Raw genomic sequence first — 19,023 nt, 5'->3', positions numbered from 1 at the left:
TTTACTTCTGTGAAACACATGAGGAAATTTTAGTGTACATGTTTCCCATTGAAAAAAAGAGCCATCTTCAACATTAAAAAAGTAGAAATGGTTTGCGTAGCATGTTTACTTAGACAACAGTTGAAGAATCAATGAAATGAACAGTAAAAAGACAGTGCCTGCAGACATAAGAACTCTTTTTGCATTTCACTGTATAAAAAGGAACAACACTATAAAATTATCATGAGCATGTTAAGTTGAACTAGCTGAATGAGAATTAGAAATACACACACACACACACACACACACATTATATATATATACACACATACATATGCATATATATATATATATATATATATATACACACATACATATGCATATATATATGTATATATATGTATATATATATGTATATATATGTATATATATATATATATATATGTATATATATGTATATATATATATATATATATATTAAAAAAAATATATGTATATATATATAAAATATATCTATATTTATTTCACAGAAGAAACTAAGTCATCACGAGGGTGAGTACATGCATTTTTGGGTGAACCGGCCCCCTTAAATCCACTGCAGTTCACGCTCACAACAACAGCCACAGCGATTAACAGCACCTGTTTAAGTCACTGTCTATTCAACTGCTGTACAAGCAATATCTGGCTTCCCCAGAGCCTAATCAAACAAGATTTGCTTTGGGACAGTGTGTGTCGAGTGTGTGTTTCTGTGTTTAAACTAGCAGCACACATCAAACAAATGAACTCAACTGAATATTGCTGTAAAAGTATGTAGGTCAGAAGAAAGAAAGATGCCACTTTAGGGAACCGGCACAGCGCTCACACACACACACACACACACACACACACACAGTTGCCTGGCAGCCACCTCTGGGGCCTAATAAAACAAACTGCAGTGATGGAGTGGTAATGAGAGCGGAGAGAGACTGATGTGACAGCCTGCAAAAAGATACGGAAGTGTTTCTACACGGCACAACCCAATAATGAGACTTCAGTCGACATATCTGCACAATGTTTCCAATGCATTTCAGCACACTTTGAGATATTAAAGGACAGGTAGAGCATTCACACAAATAAAGACATAGGCCCTGTCCTAAACGTGGTCTGCAAATATCTTGTTTCACTACCATAGTGTATTCATTTACCAGTCAGTATGATGCTAAAGTATCACAGAGATATTTTCTGCTTAACAGGGGCTAATTTTTGCAGCACCAGAATATTAAGTGTCTTTGTGTGTGTTTATTTGGCAGGTCAGGAGCATTTGCTTAAGTAGTCGCAAAATAAAAATGCAGGTATTAGTTCTGGCTTCGTAGCCAATCAGAATAAGCTTCTTTAGTTCAAGCAGCCAAACAAAACTATTTGATACCGTTCACCACACACACACACACACACGGGACTTCATGAAAGTGTTAATGTGGAAATGCACACTGTATCAAAATAAACAGAAGTAAACAGACTCACAATTTACATAAACGCACTAGGCCAGGATTGTCACAATCACAGACACATTGACACAATCACAGATATTTCAGATTAAAATGATCTAAGATCTCTGCAGTGATGTAACAGTAGAGCTCCAAATGTGTGTGTTCATAAGTAATGAGAGTTGAGCTAATATGACCTATATTATTTGTCCCTTCTGAGGGGAACTGACCCCTAAACGACCCCTGGATCAATCAATGCAATCATCCTCACATCACTGAAGCACCGAACGCATAAATATTCTATCATTCTACCGATCTACCACCCTTCACCTCTGTCTCTTTTCACTCTGTAAACGGCATCTCTCTTTCCATCAGTTCATTTTCCTGACCCCTGAATGTGTGCTGCCGTTCAAAGGTTTGGGGTCAGTAAAATTATTTATTAATTAATTTCTATTCCAAATAAATGCTGTTCTTTTGAACTTTCTATTTATTAAAGAATCCTGTATAATGGTTTCTTTAAAAAAATTAAGCAGCACAACATGTTTTCAACATTGTTTTTTAAGAAGGGGTTATACGAACCTGTTTAAATGTTGAGGGAAAAACACCAGTGTGAATCAATTTAAATTGATTCAGAAGACTTGCATTTTGCTGTGTACTGCTTTATACTTTTAAGGGGATATTTTTTGTATTTTTTTCATCTGTGGTCATCATTAACTTTCATTAAGGAGTTCCTTTGAAATTTTATAATAGAACACTATTTTGCTGACTTTGAGTAAAAAGATCATAAATGTTTTGAGTAACATAGGCTTGTGAGTAGAAAGTTTGGGTAATTTAATTTTTTTTGTGAACTGTCCCTTTAAACTGAATTGGTAAGTAAAAAAAAAAAAATGCAGGTAGGAAGCCATATTATGAGACAGAGAGAGAACGGCCAGCAGAACAGGGCGAGCATAACCCTTCATGCCTCTAGGGCTTTAACCTGCCCCAATTAGACATAAAGTGACAGTGTGTCTGTGTGCCCCGACACAACGGGACTGGTCTGAATGCTAACCGCTCCAGGACCCCTGCATCTCCCTGTCCCTCCTTGCTTCTCCCCCTCATTCTCTAGCAATAACCCATCGTGTAAAGGGGGGTGTTTGACTCTGACAGCAGTGTCATGGCTGGCCAATTCTTTGACATTTGAGCCTGTCAAGAGTTGCCACGGTGACCTGGCAAATCCATTGACCCCTTCTGGCCCCATGCGGATGGGGGACTTTGGTGTGGCTGGGCAAGATTTGTGTGGGGTTCTTGTCCCAGACCATAGAAAGGGGGTCACAGTGGGGCACAAGTTCATTTCCAGTTGTCATAAGCTCTTAGGTCTGTTTATACGGGGCTAGACAAACATGTGGGGGGTGAATAATAAAGAAAAGTGAAGAGCGAAGGACAGAGAGCGGGATAAAGAAGTGTGAGGCGAGTTGTGGTGGGCACAGGGATGCAAGGTGTCAGGACACGAGTCTGTTGCATCCATTAACAAGATAGAGATGCTCACTGGTGTCAAAGAGACACACACACACACACACACACACACACACAATCCATCACATGGTCATGCACCTACATGCATACAAACTCAGCACAATGCATAATTAATGCATAACAATTTTCTTCAGAAGATTAAACAAGATCATTTTAATTCAGAAGCAAAACTGTGGAAGATAATATTTCTTGAAGACAATTTATGTTCAAGTTTAGCTTTCATACACCATTACTTTATCTTATATTAAGCATAACCTCAACAAACTGTTTGAATTATTGTTAAAAATGTGCAAACGTTTATACAGTAATAAGCATAAACCTTGCTGAAGTTGTTATACTGTACCTACAATAAAGTATAAACTTAAGAAACATTTTCTAAAATCAAGTCTTAATATCTTATGCAGAAGTAAATATATCTTGTATTAAAGCTATATATGCATAAGCAATTTTGTTACAGTATAAATTATATCAAAACCTTTAACAGAAGATAAATTTAGTTCAGAAGCAGAACTTAAACATACACCTTGCTAGATTTAGCAAGATTTATTATTAAGATAAACTTAAGATATACAGTATTATCTAAAAAAAACTAGTCCTAATATATTTTTGCAATTATGAATTATATTATATATATATATATATATATATATATATATATATATATATATATATATATATATATATAATATATATATATATATATATATATATATATATATATATTACAATTGTTTGTAATTTAGCAGGTTTGCTTTTCAAGCTAATTTATGTTGTATTAAGGATGTGTAGATATTTTTACTGGAGAGCAAGACAAAAACACTGATGAAGACACATTTTCAATGCACTTGTATAGACTACAAAGGAAACACATAGGTGTTTCTCTTGCTCTCTCTCTCTAACTTCATTTCCTGTTTGTGGCACCGCTCAGGACCTGGGAACAGCCGGCTGGAAACAGGCACCACCGCTGTCAGGTTCAGAAACATCAGACCTCATTTATCCATCCTGACAGATTACTCTCAACTGAATGGATGCCTGTAATAAAATCCCGCCTCTGAGCCTAATTCTGATTCGTGCCTTCACCTGTCAATCATGTATTCCTCAATATACCAGCTTAATGTATCTTAAGCATACATGTGTTTCTTAAGCATGTAAACACTGTAATGCTATCGAATTACTTTGTTAAAGTGACCTAAAATAGAAGTTTAGGGCAGGACTATCTCTTTGTCCAAATAATGGAAAACAGGTGCTTGTCTGAGAGTCATTATTTTTCCAGTTTCATTTAACGCTGCTAGTGGTGCAGATATGACACATTGCATATTTAGTTCAAACTTTAAATTGAAATTAGAAAGTTCTAGTAGATAACAAATGTAGGAATTATGGATAAAACCGCTCCATGATAATCAAATACTTTGAACTCAGCAGTCCGCCTGCAATGTTGAGTTATTTGCGGATTGCTTACACTTATCCGGCACTTTCTGCCCAGCATGAGGTTTCTGCAGAGAGGCAGCGGGGGATCAGGTTCCGCACCGGGGCAACGTCTGTCACTCCGGGCTGGCCAGCTCCACTTCCTTGATCCAAGAAGATTCACCCAAGCAGCGGGAGGTTGGAGTATCATCTCTCCTAGCAGCTGAGACCCAAAGAATCGCTGCCACTTTGGGATGGAGCGATGACAGGAGAGAATGATGGAGGGAAGGGAGGTGGAGACTGCAGCACAGCAGGGGGGTGGGGCTCAGCCAGCTTGACGGCTGCCAGTCAAAGAAAGTTAATGACACCACAATACTGGCACCGCCCCCTCCTCGCGTTTCCTCCGAACTGCCTGCGAGGCCTCCAAAAGAGGCATCTGGTCCTGGAAAGAGGAGTGTTGAGAGGAAAAGGGGGATGTCGGAGTGTGGATTTTGCCTGAGGTGTGTGGACTGGGAATATTTATGATAATCAACACCCAGGTTGGCACCGTCAGGCGAGCTGGAGATTCACTGTATCCATTCAACATCCCCCGCCATCACATCCTTAATCGAGTCAAGTGACTTATTAAAGCGTATGGGCAACGTGGGGCTAATTTCATTAGCTGCCTGCCGAGGCCCCCGTATCTGATTTGTGTGCGCCTTTAGGGGGAGGGGTCGGGTTCAAACATTGAGGAGGAATGGTTATCATCTGTGGACCGTTAGACACACCGCAATCAGAGGAGGAGGCAATGAGGGAGGGATGACAGAAAAAAAAGGTGTACAGGATGAGAGAAAGCAAGAGGAGGGTTTTGGTGATTACAACAGATTGTCAAATACTTCTAGGGATATTGAAATATTGGCAAGTGCAATATTTTACAGTTATGTATAGCGAAAATGCTTTTAGTCAAAGTGACTTACATTACACTGCGCTCAAGATATACATTTTATCAGTTCATTCACTCTCTGGAATTTGAACCCATGACTTAGGAGTTGCAAGTACTATGCAAGATTTTCATCAACATCATGCATCAGCACGTAAAACTGCATGAATGAAAAAATATATATAAGCAGTCATTTTTCAGTTATTTATCAGAAAAGGCTATGGGTTAAACTGAAAAAATGCAGCACAAGTTAGTTTGGACAAAGCATCCTGTGACATAGTGACATAGTGCTCCTGTGGCTCAGTGGTAGAGCATTCGTTAGCAGCGCAAAAGGTTGTGGGTTTGATTCCCAGGGAACATACATACTGGTAAAAAAAAAAAAAGAATGTATAGCCAGAATGCACTGTAAATTGCTTTAGATTAAAGTGTCTGATAAATGCATAAATGTAAAATGTAAATGCATCTGCCAAATGCAAAATATAAAAATTTTACAATAAGCATGACAAAAACAAACCAAAACCGAACAAACCAAACCAAACCAAAACAAAACAAACAAATCGATCTTCTATCTGTTTTGGCCAAAATTGATCAGAGCTTTCCTATTATCAACCGATTTCCTAACGCGAAAGCTGCTTGAGGTTTACAAAAACTGAATTCGACTGTATCACCCACAACCAGACCTGCACTGTCCCTCTAGTCTATTAGCCAAGGTTCAATACCAGGTCAATCAATGGCCCATCGGAGGTCATTTCCAGCAGATGACCTCCTATCTGCTACTGCGTTTGAGAAGCTCCTGCTATCATGCCACCACACCAGCCTTTCCACAACTCCTCAAAGACTGTCCATTCAGAGAGCGGCCAATCTGAAACCCGGCTTACCACACAACACATGCTTTACACTGCAGAGATAAGCATTGTGTATGGGATTAAAGGCTCGGCTACAGGAAATCATTATCGGACTGTTCTCATTTATCTCGTCCGGTTGAAAGAGTCCAAATACTACAGGGCCGTTCAATGTGATGTTATGTTATGAAGCAGACCTTGAGAACTGAGATGCTATTCACCTGCTGGGTTTTGAATCACAGAATGCGACATGCTGCAGATTTCATTTTGCATAACGTTTGCGATTTGCTTTGCATAGATTTGTTTGAATACATCTGGGTGGTTGTCTCCAACTAACCTCACATATATATGCAGAATTACAGGGTCCGAATGTGTTCTTTGTGCATATGTCACTGCTGAAATTACAGATTCTATATGTTGGCACATGTGTGAATCTCCAGTTGAATTACAGTGACTATATGTGTGCAATTACTAGTACTAACGGAGCACTAATGTGCAGCATGCTTCCCTGCGGTGCTTGTTCTGTTATAAAGAGCCAAATCAATATTCATAATGTGTCAGAGAATTTATTTTTCTCTTGGTAGAAACTCAAAATAAAATGGCAAGGAAAAAAGAATGAGTTTTAAAGTGTGCAATTAATGCATCAGGCTGGCACATATGGAGCAATTTGACTACTCTCGCTTGGTGCACACTGTGGGGGTTATGTTTTGCCTGAATCTCATTTAGATCACCTGCATATTTAGATGTCAGCAGGAATGTATAGCCTCTAGAAACACAAATCTAAATAACCACGCCTGTATTCACTACGTAAACATGCATCTAGTGTCTAAATACAATGAAGATTTATGTAGATGAGAATCTGAAGTTGTTCATTTTTCATAGCCTGCTAGAAATGCATAATTCATCCTCTCCTTACCCACACGCACTAGATATATGGACCCGGGAGCAGGAGACTATTAATGTTTCTTAAAGATCGAGGGAGTCAAATGCATCAGCTTGTCAATCACACACACACACAAAATGCACTCACAAGGTGATCACTCACTGTCATCTGCTTTCATTTCCTGTGCAGGTCAGTAATCTGATATTAAACCATCCAAAGACATCCTCTCACTCACACACACACACACACACACACGACACCAGGATGAAACACTGCTGATCTCAACAATAACAAAAACAAACGCCACAACTGAGCATTAAATAAATGCATTTAACCCTTGATAACAATGTGGCAGACAAATTAAAGTGATTGATCTGGACAATTTACCAGCTTTCATCTTAGAAAATGGACTGCCAGGCACTTTACAGTAGGACATAACAGATGAAATGTGGGTCCCGCCTCGTAACTGGCCCCTCTAGGCGCTAACGGCTGAATATTGGATACCCTGATCAGGTTAAAGCTATGAAAAATGTGACTGATTATTCTCATAAAGGTACTGCTTTGTGTTTCAAAACTTAGACGCTATAGGAAAACTAGTAAAAGTAAAAAATCATAAGGAAAATCCTCAGTGGAAAAGCTCCGTTAAAAGTTTTCCACGAGGAAAACCTCCAGTGAAAATCCAAGAAAACAGATCTAGTGAAAATCATGAAGGAAAACCTCCAGTGAGAATCTTCTGTATATGGAAAGCCTCCGGTGAAAATCCACAAGAAAAAACCTAGTAAAAATCACAAGGAAAACCTCCAGTGAAAAACCATGAGGAAAGCCTCCAGGAAAAATATTTGAGAAAGTACCTAGTAAAAATCAGCAAACACTTCCAGTGAAAACTATATGGACAACCTAACGTGAAAATCCACAAGAAAAGACCTAGTAAAAATCATGAGGAAAACCTCCAATAAGAAACTATGAGGAAACTCTCCAGTGAAAACCCATTAGTAAAACCTTCAATGAGCAAAGCATGAGGAAAACCTCTAAAGAAAGAGAAAAGACCTAATAAAATTAGGAAAAACCTCCAATGAAAAATCTTTAGGAAAACCTTCAATGAGCTAAGCATGAGGAAAACCTCCCTTAAATAACCTTGAAGAAACTGCTACTCAAAAATCCTGTAGAAAACCTCCAGTGAAAAACCATGAAGAAAGACCCAAATGAAACCCCGATGGACCTTCACATTGAAATTCACAATCGTGCACATTTCAGATCCAAACACACACACACATAACCTTATATATGCACCAGTATGTACACACACAGATGTACACATGCCTCCAAATAATAGTTTTGCCCTGATCGGTGTAGAGCACAGGAGAGCAGCGAAGAACAGTCTGTAGATAAGACTCTATTTTGCATCTGAATGGAGCTGTTCTGATTTATATGCACTTGGCCTTTAGCCACACTACTATGTGTGTGTGTGTGTATATGCATGCTCAACAGATCCATGTGTCCTTGTGCCTCTCGTTTTCAAGTTTATAAGTGCTGTGTGTGTGTATGCATGTCTATCAGTCCATCTGTTTGTCTCGCTGCCTCGCTAGTAAGAGCGATTCTACCAGCCCAAACAGATGAGTTAAAGATCACGGTCTAAATAAACTCAATATTCACACATGCATGATGAGACAATCTGTATATCTTGGTAAAATAACAAGTGGGTAAAAACAATATTCAGACCATCCTTGAAGTTGCACATATGTGTAATGCTCAAAACAGGTCATTAAAATTAAGATCTCATGATAATGACACTTAACTCATTAATATACGACTACTCATGTATACATTTTACATACATAAATAGGCAGCAACTTGGCCTGCCCAGATGAATTATAATGTGGGGAGGTTTGCCAATAAAAACAGACATCATTTACATATAAAACGCCTTAAAGAAACAGTACCAAACTTATAGGATCGGAGAAAAGGTCAAAACTAGTCATGAATAACAAAATCAGGATCAAATTTAGTGCAAGAAGCCTTGAATATGGATGTGTCCCAAATGTGCACTTAATGTGAAGCTACAGTACCATGGCCTTCATCCATGAAGTCCATGAGATCATGGGGTGTCCCATTCATCATTTTACTTTGCTCACAGGCTCACAGGCCTTGGATGAGGACCTGAAGGACTGAAGATGCCTTTTGGAACAAATCTATACAAAAAAGCATTTAAATATATAGCATATTGCAACAGTTCCGTCTACTTTTTTGGCACAATTTTATTTACATAGTTTAACAACCTTGTAGCCCACAGTAGGTCTCTCTTTAAAGGTTTATAATTCCTCTATGAAGAAAAAAAAATGGCATTTTTTACTTCTGGTACCCAACTGTTGCGCTGTATAAGTTGCAAGTAAACAGGCAATTAACACAAAACACAACTGATGAAGAAATAAATATGAGGGCAAAAGTCTTCACCATTGACAAATTTTCTCATTGACACCCTCCCGGGGCCACATCGCAGACCGAGCATCCATAGGCCAACTCCAGCTGTTCTTTAGATCGCACTCATAAACTCCCAAGCCCTGTGAAGGACCCCACACCGCCTATCAATTTCAAACACCAGCAGGAAGGAGACGAGGGACAGGAGGGGGCTCGGATTTCATCCCCACAACATACGCTGCAGTACAGGAAGCTTAGGTTACTGTTCCCTCCTCCTCTCTGCAGCTGTCCGGGGCGGCAGTAGGAACTCGCGCTCCCGAGGAAAAGAGCCAGTTGTAAGAGTAGAAGTCAGTTAATGGACCGATAACACCACACGGTCACAACAGCATCACACGCACTATTAGTCCTGCACAAGAAGGGGAGTTTGAGAGAAGGGTGCTAAAGTTGGCACAATTTAAATGCCAGTTTCGGAGACGATGGATACCTTCAGGCAGCCAACTTGATTGAGTTGTGTTGTAGGTGACCAGAGTGCAAGGTTCAACAACACACCATCCATCAGAGCGACGGGAAGCGTTCTCTGATGATGACACTATGCCGAAACGGCACTGCGGTTTGTGTACGATGTGTGTGTGCAAGCACGAGAGTCTGCACCATCAGCACTCGGCACCGCACTTTTTTTTCTTTGAAAAAATAACAGATTGTTCACTTCAACAGAGAGCTGAATCAATTTCCTCTGTCCTCAGTTAAGGGCGGAGCTGAATTTGCACTCACACACACGTACACATACATATGATGGATTACAGGCCTTGGTTGGGGTCCCAAGAGACTTTGCTTCAGGGGTTATGGGTAGACAGCGGTGGCTCATTCGTAGGGTGAGGGGTATCTGCTCTGCGTAGAGAGCCGAATGCTAAGGAATTACTATGGAGGGGTCTGACAGGTCTTTACGGGTCATCAGATCCAATCCCATGCAGAAGACTGTCAGAATCCAGCACTCTCATGGGAATCAACCTCATGGTTAGATGTTTTTGTTCTACCTGACGAGGAACCACAGTGGAACCTCTAGTAGGTGATAGCCTGCCACAGTACAGGGATGCAAACATGCCTTCTGTGGTCTGAAAATGCAGACTGAAGTCAATAGTCTGGACTTTGATTGGATTTAAATGACCATTGGAATGATTCCCCATAGCTTCTGGCTCTTTTTGATGGCAGGCAATCATGTAATGGAGTTTCAAGTAGTTTAGGGTCACAGGGACCACACATAAACAATGTAACACACACACAGACACAGACACACACACACACACACACACAGAGAGAGAGATTAGCAGAGATGCATGCACAAAAACACAGCAATAGTTAGTGAGAGAATTAAAGATAAACTCATTATCAAGCCAACAAACGAAACAAAACACAAATATCAGCACTAGGACTGTGAGAAAATGTTATGAGGGAAGGATATAATATATATACACACACATACACACACACACACACACACACACACAAACAAAATATGTTTCTATGTTTCTTCTGTGCCATTCAGATGATCAAGTCTAGGATCTGACTGGATACAGACACAACAAACTGAAAAGCAGAAATATTTGTTTACTCCAAAAAAAAAAATAAAAAAAAATGAACAAACAAAAAAACCAAAAAAACAAAGAAAAGAAAAGAGGCTAAATCCTTTCTGCTAATCCACAATGACCATCTGATCATAATGGACTCTGTTCTGCGTAAATCCATTCCGCTGTACATCTCTAAAAGCCACTGAGAGCAACTGTGCAGATTACTGCTAAGAGTCGTCTGGCTTATTTTAATATATATATTTAAAAATAAAATAAAATAAAATAAAATAAAATAAAATAAAATAAAATAAAATAAAATGATTGGCAATAGCGGATAAGCATACCAACAATGTCACATAAATATTTACATCCTACAGACTAGTTGTGCATCTCACTTTTGTTAAAACTCAAAACAGTCAGAGATCAGGCCTGGGAGGTCATGCATATGCTCCAACATAACACTGACTAAACAGTAGCTTGAATCCATTTCAGGCCATTTGCCAACCCTTGTTCTTTTCCCCATAATTTCTCTTCTATCCTGTCAAAAACTGAAGCAAAATCCCATAAAAATGTAAAAACTTTATCACTCACAATGGGACAAGAGTGAGCTTACAAAAGACAGTGTGAGAGAGAAAGAGAGAATGAGAAAGGTCAGTGTGTGTGTGTGTGTGTGTGTGTGTGTGTGTGTGTGTGTGTGTGTGTGTGTGTGTGTGTGTCTGTGTGTATAAATTGTATGTGTGTGTATTTCTAGGGTTCCATGGGACCAATGATTTATCTCCTTTCCAGAGGGCTTCCTCCACATATACATACAATGAAGAATCGTTTAATATCATCTACACAGTTGACCGATTAGTCTCGCACACACCAAGATGTGACCACAAGATATGCATCCAAATCTGCATGGCTCCATCTCACCACAGCCGCCATGTATGTGTGTGTAATGTAACATGCCGCTGATAAGGAGGCTGGTCTTTATGTTGTGGGTGCTGACTCCAGCACTGCAGATATACAACGCAGACACATTCAATCAGGGATTTTATTTCTTTCTCCTTTATCACAGACTGGAAATCCGTTCTTCTTCCACCTCTCTGCCGGCACCTCACCCTCCCTCCCTCTTATCAGAAACCAACATTCCCTGTGGGCCGCGGATGCATCCTGACATCCGTCTGCTTTCAACTTAATCACCAACCCCTAGAACCTGCAGAATCCGGATCCCGGGATAACTCGAATGCAGGTCAGAGGACCCAGACAGACAATGACATTTACAATCAGGCGGATGATGACAATTGCATGTGAGTGAGTGTTTGATTAATTCACTCACACACGCTCACTTGTCCACCAGATGAGATGTTAAAAGCCAGATGGGTGTTTGTAGTCTAGATGTTAGGGATACACCACACTACAGCAGAACTGTGTCAACCAGTGGATATTTTGCTATACTGTGGGAAATGCAGTGGGAAATGCAGCATTATGTTATTTACATGCATGGAAAAAAAGGAGAAAAAAAATCCTTAAGAAATCATTCTAATATGCTGCTTAATAAGCATTTCTTCTTATTATCAATGCTATTGTGCTGCTTAATATTTTTATCTAAACCATGATCTTTTTTTTTTTTTTTTCAAGATCCGTTGATAAATAGAAAGTTCAAAGGAACAGCATTAATTTGAAACTGAAATCTTTTGCAGCATCATACTGACCTCAAACTTTGAATGGTAGTATATATATATTGTTACCATGATATATAATTTCTCATAACGTGATATGAAATTTTGATCATACCTCCCACCTCTACTAGCTGTGTGTGTCCAATTATTTTCATCCTCTTTTATTAGATTTTACTGATGCCGGACACACAGTCAAACAGCTTGAGACGCACCAGAAAAGCTTTACACAAGAAAGCACCATTTTTCCACTAATTACTTCATCTTACCAGTTCCAAATGCTGCCTAACGACTCTCTTAATTGCTGAAGTGCCACGCTAAAGCGTATCAAAAGAACCTTTTCAAAAACGCCAGCCAATCCCAGGCTGGTGGCCTTTTAACAAACCAGCAATGACATCTGTTTCACCCTTTCCTCATTTGCATACTTTTTAAAGGTTACAAGTGAACGAAACAGCACTTTTTGTCGCTAAGATTCAAAGTATATGCACACTTTAACATTATTATCAGTGCGGACCATTAGCAGACACAAACACACACACATTCACACCTTCTACGCTTAATTAACACCACCATGTTCAACAAGCTTGTTGCCCTCGTATTTATAATGCACACACCTCTCCACCTGAGAAGAGATACAGGGGCTAATTAACATTTTCCTTGATGACTGTGCGCCCCAGGTGTGGCTTGTCACATTGCGCCCGTACACAAGCTACGACCACAGATTTCACCACTTTGGCAAATTTATTCAAAGCAGGGCTTGCCTCAGTTTGACATAGTCTTCACAATGATTTATGAACCTGCTCATTGACCCAGTTTATCCCGAGAAGAGAAAGACCATGAGAGAGAAATAGAAAGAGAGACTGGGAGAGAGACATAAAGAAAAAAATAGCAACAAAAGAACAAATTATCTTTCCCAGAAGCAAGGAGTGCCACAGGGTGCGGCATAGACCAAAATGTATCCATCATATACAGTACATCATAGAGGGACAGAGTAAATAGTATATAAAACCTTTTCTGAGAGACATAATAAAAAGATAAAGCCAAATAAAGCTCATTTCAAGATAACTATCCAAATTCACTTTCTATCTTTCCTATATAGTATGTAAAATTAAGATTTGTGTGTACCACTGTATATTAAACATATACATGTACACAATACATGGTAAACCGTGTTATCTGTTTTAGCAGAGTTTGGTAGTTTATGCTAAGTAGGCTAATATTTCCCACAACCTCTTGTGCTCTTATTCTTAGTCAGTTTTAGGAAAAAATAAATGAACAATTTGATGCCGAAACTGCCATAGTAGTTCTTAAATATATCTTTGTTAGCCTAAACGCTAAAAAATGATGCCCATCTTAACATGCAGAGAAAATTATAAGAATGCCATTCACACAGCAGGTGGATTTCTCTTAAACAAACACTGTAATACTTAAAAAAAAGTCATATATGTACTTAATATATTTCAAGCATGTATGCCGCACCAGTGAAGTATGTGCCTTTAGGTTAAAGTAGATGTATGCAAATTGGGATTCAGCCAATCGCTCCCTGTGGCCTGTCAGCACCTTTTTCCCTCTTCTATTCTTCTGCTCTAATTAAGACCATATAAATGACAGGAAAGGGATTCATTTATGTTGAGGCAAGTGGAAAGACATGTTTGGTACCTTTAAATTAAGAAATGGACCATTTTAAGAGGTAAAAGCGCTAAAGTGCTAAACCCGACAAATAAGTTTAAATGAGACAAAGAACTGTGTTGAGACAGATAAGTGCCTTGCTCATCACAGGGACAAAATCAACCCTTTTGCAGATTTTCTTTAATCTCTCTGGGACGCAGACATCCGTTACAAGATCTGTGTATCTTCTTTGTGGCATTACTAATGGTCAATTGTTAAAGACTAGCGTTTGAGATAATCCTGCTTCGGCGGACACCTCCTTGCAATCTGCCTCGTTATTAATAATGCAGCGAGCTCCTTTCACAGGCCTCTCTCTGCTTCCTGCAGCCCAGCTTGGGGTCTCTCTGATCAGGCGACTTCAGTGGTCCACGGCGAACGCCTGCCTGCAATCTGTTTCAACAGAGCCATTCACTCAGCTTGCGGGGGTGACCCCATACGAGAAGGAGGGAGAGAGACGGAACCATATATCGCAACAGGAGACGACTTATGACACAAAGATGAAAAAGCACTAGGCTTGTAACCAGAGTCGGAACCCCCAAAATGAACGTCGCAAAACAGTCTGGAACATTCACCACATTTTTCAGTTTGTCACTGAAGGCTAGTTGTTTGTTTTGGAGGTGAACGTTTTATACGTATGCGAGTCTGGGAGTATTTCATATAGATCAGATATACACAGCTGGCTATAAAATCAACATTTACTTCATGAGAAAACAGCGCGGCTTCAGAATATTTCTACGATGTGACAGATGAAACATATTTTGCTTGGAGCGATACATGAGCTGTATCGGTTTAGATTGGCTTTACTTCTGTGATCACTCACCAGTAAAGAGAAGTTTTATGAGTGGAAATTGTGTAACGTAACACAGCTGAGGGGTCTCGTTTAAATACAGTTCTTGGTCTTTCCTGTTGTAGGTTTAGTATCTACACCCGCTAACCTTACGTCCCGCTAACCTTACGACCCTTCACCTCTCTCCTGAAAGTCATAAAACATCCTACAACTCACTTTAACTCTTTTAGTCAACTCAGACTGTGTCTAAACCTGAAAAATGCTGCCTTTGCAGGCTGTATGCGGAGGAAGGAAGCATTCCAATATCTGGTTAAAAGAATAAAAATAATGTCTGATGATATTTATTTGAATCAAAATTTGACTACTTAAAATTTGCTTGGTTATTTATGAATATTGTTTTGGGATCATTAGACGTTATAGCATCTTGGAAACCTTGCAAGTGTCTTGATTCCTTACAGTTGCCTTCATTCACAGTTCAACAGTGCCCTTTTAAGATTAGGTTTCAGACACAACATCTGACTTAGCACCATGCTGGAAACGTAGAGAGCTAGTGAGAACAGAGAAGAGGACGTGAAAGAGAGATACAAGAAAAAAAAGGAATAATCGGGGTCTTCATCAATATTTCATGAATTTTCATTTAGGCAAGGAGACCCCTCTTAGTGCGATCGATAGATCAAGCTGCTGTCACACACTTAGCACCTGGGGGCCGCCACCACTGCCTCGGAAAGGCTGAGAGGATCAGAGAAAACACAGCCCCCTGCCAGCTACATGAGTGAAAACACACACAAACTGCCTTTATACCCTTCTATATATACCCTATAACTCGAAACGCAGTTGTGTATCATCAATTACAGGTTAAAAATAGAACATTTATTCAAAAATATTACTGAAAAGCTTCCCGCAATTGCTAGCTCGAAAGTATCCTTTTCAAAAACTAAACGCCAACATCATCTCCTTTAACCCAAATCACCGTCCTGTATCATCAATTACAGGTTAAAAATAGAAAATGCAGCAGCATTCAAAATTTACTGGCTCGCAAAACCTTCCCACAATCCCTTCATCTAGAGTTACCCTTTCCAACAGCTAAACACACACACACCCTTTCATTACTGCACGGGGTCTTGGCGGCAGCACACAGAACCAATTTAGTTATCCATTCATTCAATATTTATCATCATATCCTTATTCCATGATGGATCGCTCCTATTTTCATAACAATGCATAAGAGAGGCCGCAGTATTGATCAGCTTGGGGTTGAAACAGACTTCAAGATAGCAGCTCATTTAGACTCCAGGTCTAGACTACAAACCCAGCAGAGCAAGACCAATACTCCTTAATCTCTAATGACTTTTGCTTTGGCATTTCTGCTGCTAGTGTATGTAGCTTTTATGCCTTCAGTTGCTGAAATGTATTCACTGATCACAAAGATCACAAACTCCCAAGACAACAGGCACAAGGTCTGTCTGGCAAAGAGTTTCTTGGCTTCAACAGTCCATTAATCAGCAATGATTTAGCAAAAAGGCCTATGATTAAAATAGCATACTCATTGTCTAGCAGAAAAGCAAATGAGGACAGGTTAGCTGTCACTCATAATGGTTTCTGATTCGCTTGGGCATTTGACCCCAGGGGATGTGCTCTCTCTGAAAATGCAAGTCAACCCAACAGAGACCCATCTACAAGTTGTCAATAAGCCCCCCTCCCAGATTCTGCCTTCTTGTGTCTACACCCTCCTTCCACACCTAGCATGCTCTTTCATCTGAGTCTATTTCTCTGCACTTCCTTGGCATGCCTTATCTTTTCCATTTCTCAGTCAGAAGGAAAAACTACAAGCCTGGCAGATTGTACCGAAACAGACTGATATATCTAAGATTTGCTAAAACATATGAAGAGCTAATTAAAGTCAAAAGCCAACTGCAAAATCATCCCTACTGATTGTTTTGGAACTTGGGAATTCAGGAATTTTTCCAAAATCAGTCAGATGCAATACCAAATCACAATTCGATGTGGCAAATGTTCTTCCGAAAGCAGAATCGTGCAATTGTATACTTAGGAACATTAAGGTGCAGTCTGGTCCACAGGGTTCATGAAAAAAACAAGTTCTCCAACACTGATTGTTACTGTGACTCAAGACAATAATTAAAGAAATCACATACTTACATGCTACTTCCAGTGAGGCGTTTCGACTGACTGCTTCCCCCAAGTAATTGCGTGCCACACAAACGTACGCCCCCTCGTCAGGTTTACTTCGACGGCCATGTACGATACGCAGGAAGAAGAGCGAGCCGCTGGGCAGGAGCATGCGGTGGGATCGAGGGTCATCTTTATCAGTTTCAACTCGTTCTCCATCCTTGTACCACTCTACGGTAGGGGTGGGCCGCCCCTCTGCCTTGCAGTTTAGGGTGGCTGGTTCGCCCTTGGATACAATCAGATCGGAGGGGTGTTCAACGATCCGAGGTGGAGAATCTTCCTGCCGTAGACGGGATCCTAGGAAAACAGAGAAAGAGGAAGACTTGTCAGATCCGACCTTACATGTATGTAACAAACTGGTTAACATAAGTCTTTGCCAGGGGTGTCCAATCCTGCTCCTGTTGGGCCAAAGTCATACACAGTTTAGCTTAATTTTATGCTAACACACCTTTCTGTAAGCTTTTAGTCTTCCTGGAGACCTTGATTAAGTCAAATTGTGTGTTTAACTGGGGTTGGAGCTGAACTCTTCAGTACAGTGGCTCTCCAGGAGCAGGACTGGACACCCCTGGTCTTGGCAATCACAGTCTAACATTTTGAATCTCTAAAAAACCTTTAAGCTAGAAAAAATAAGGTTTGAGTTGGGAAAATCTTACTTGCATACATCCTTAAAACAATCCTTTATCTCTACTGCCAGTTGTTCACTGAGCATACAAAAGCAATGTTTCTGAGCCAAGAAAAGCAATGTCAAAAACACAACCCAGCTCTCTGATCCAGAACACTAATTTAGGGTGCCACATAGTGAGCTGGCAAGCCATTGGGGACTTGCCCTCTGTGACAGAGAGGTTCAGGGTTTAGACTCACACTGTGTTAAAATGCTAATCCCCTGAACGTTCCCCTGCATGGCCCTGCATTTGGTATGGATAAAGCTAGCAGCCCATGCTAGGAGTCTGGCCCTTATGATAATAGATTGCGGAAAGAGCAGTGTGAGCCTTAACCCTAGAGATAAGGAGCCAGAGGCCACCCTGCATTTACATCACTAAGGCACGGGCCAAAGAGGGACAAAAGCAGCCCCTGATCCCCCAAACCCGTCCAAAAAGAGATTCTAAGCCCCAGCCACTAGTGCTGCCATTTACACGGTTAAATAGCACATGGCTAGCTTAAGATTGTAAATGCTTATTTTTGACTTCTTTCAGGTAATGGAATGGCTTAAAACTAGGAGTGACTGCAAAATTGAAGGTTATATGATTTTAGCATGTGATTGTTGATCTTTGTGGGAACCAAAAACATGCATTGTAGGCCCCATAATGACCAAGTTTCATAGAGAGAAATATATTATATATATATATATATATATATATATATATATATATATATATATATATATATATATATATATATATATATATATATATATATATAAATAGAAGGAGCATTATGCAAGATTATCAACAGGACCAAGAAGATACATCTACAAATGAAGCACAATATGTTTATTCATTAGCTTTTTCTATGCACTGCTAGTGGCTAAACCTCCCGAGAGAGTAGCATGCTAGCATGATCAGCACACAGCTCTGTGCAGCTTTGTTTGTTTAGCACTGCTAAAACAGCTGCTCGCTAGCCGTTTGTTCAACATAAACCACTGCAGAGCGCAGAACAGACCTCCTACGCTATGAGAGCCACAGCAGCAGCAGCTAGCTTGAGTTGAAGGTGGCCGTGTCCTCTCTCGGGACGGCAGGTG

General features: G+C 40.0%; 1 protein-coding gene across 12 annotated transcripts in view; it reads right to left on the bottom strand.

Annotated features, from left to right (window-relative positions):
• Positions 1-19,023, bottom strand: part of robo2 (roundabout, axon guidance receptor, homolog 2 (Drosophila)) — a 380,931-nt gene that overhangs the window by 149,764 nt on the left and 212,144 nt on the right. For all 12 annotated transcript variants that reach the window (XM_042739942.1, XM_042739949.1, XM_042739945.1 and 9 more), the window contains one exon: positions 17,256-17,582. In XM_042739942.1, coding sequence (XP_042595876.1) covers positions 17,256-17,582 — 327 coding nt within the window. The remainder of the gene's footprint in view (positions 1-17,255; positions 17,583-19,023) is intronic.

This window comes from Cyprinus carpio, chromosome B15, assembly GCF_018340385.1.
Source record: "Cyprinus carpio isolate SPL01 chromosome B15, ASM1834038v1, whole genome shotgun sequence".
Classification (NCBI taxonomy): domain Eukaryota; kingdom Metazoa; phylum Chordata; class Actinopteri; order Cypriniformes; family Cyprinidae; genus Cyprinus; species Cyprinus carpio.
Note: the sequence above shows the minus strand (reverse complement) of the source record. Positions and strands in the feature narration are given on the sequence as shown.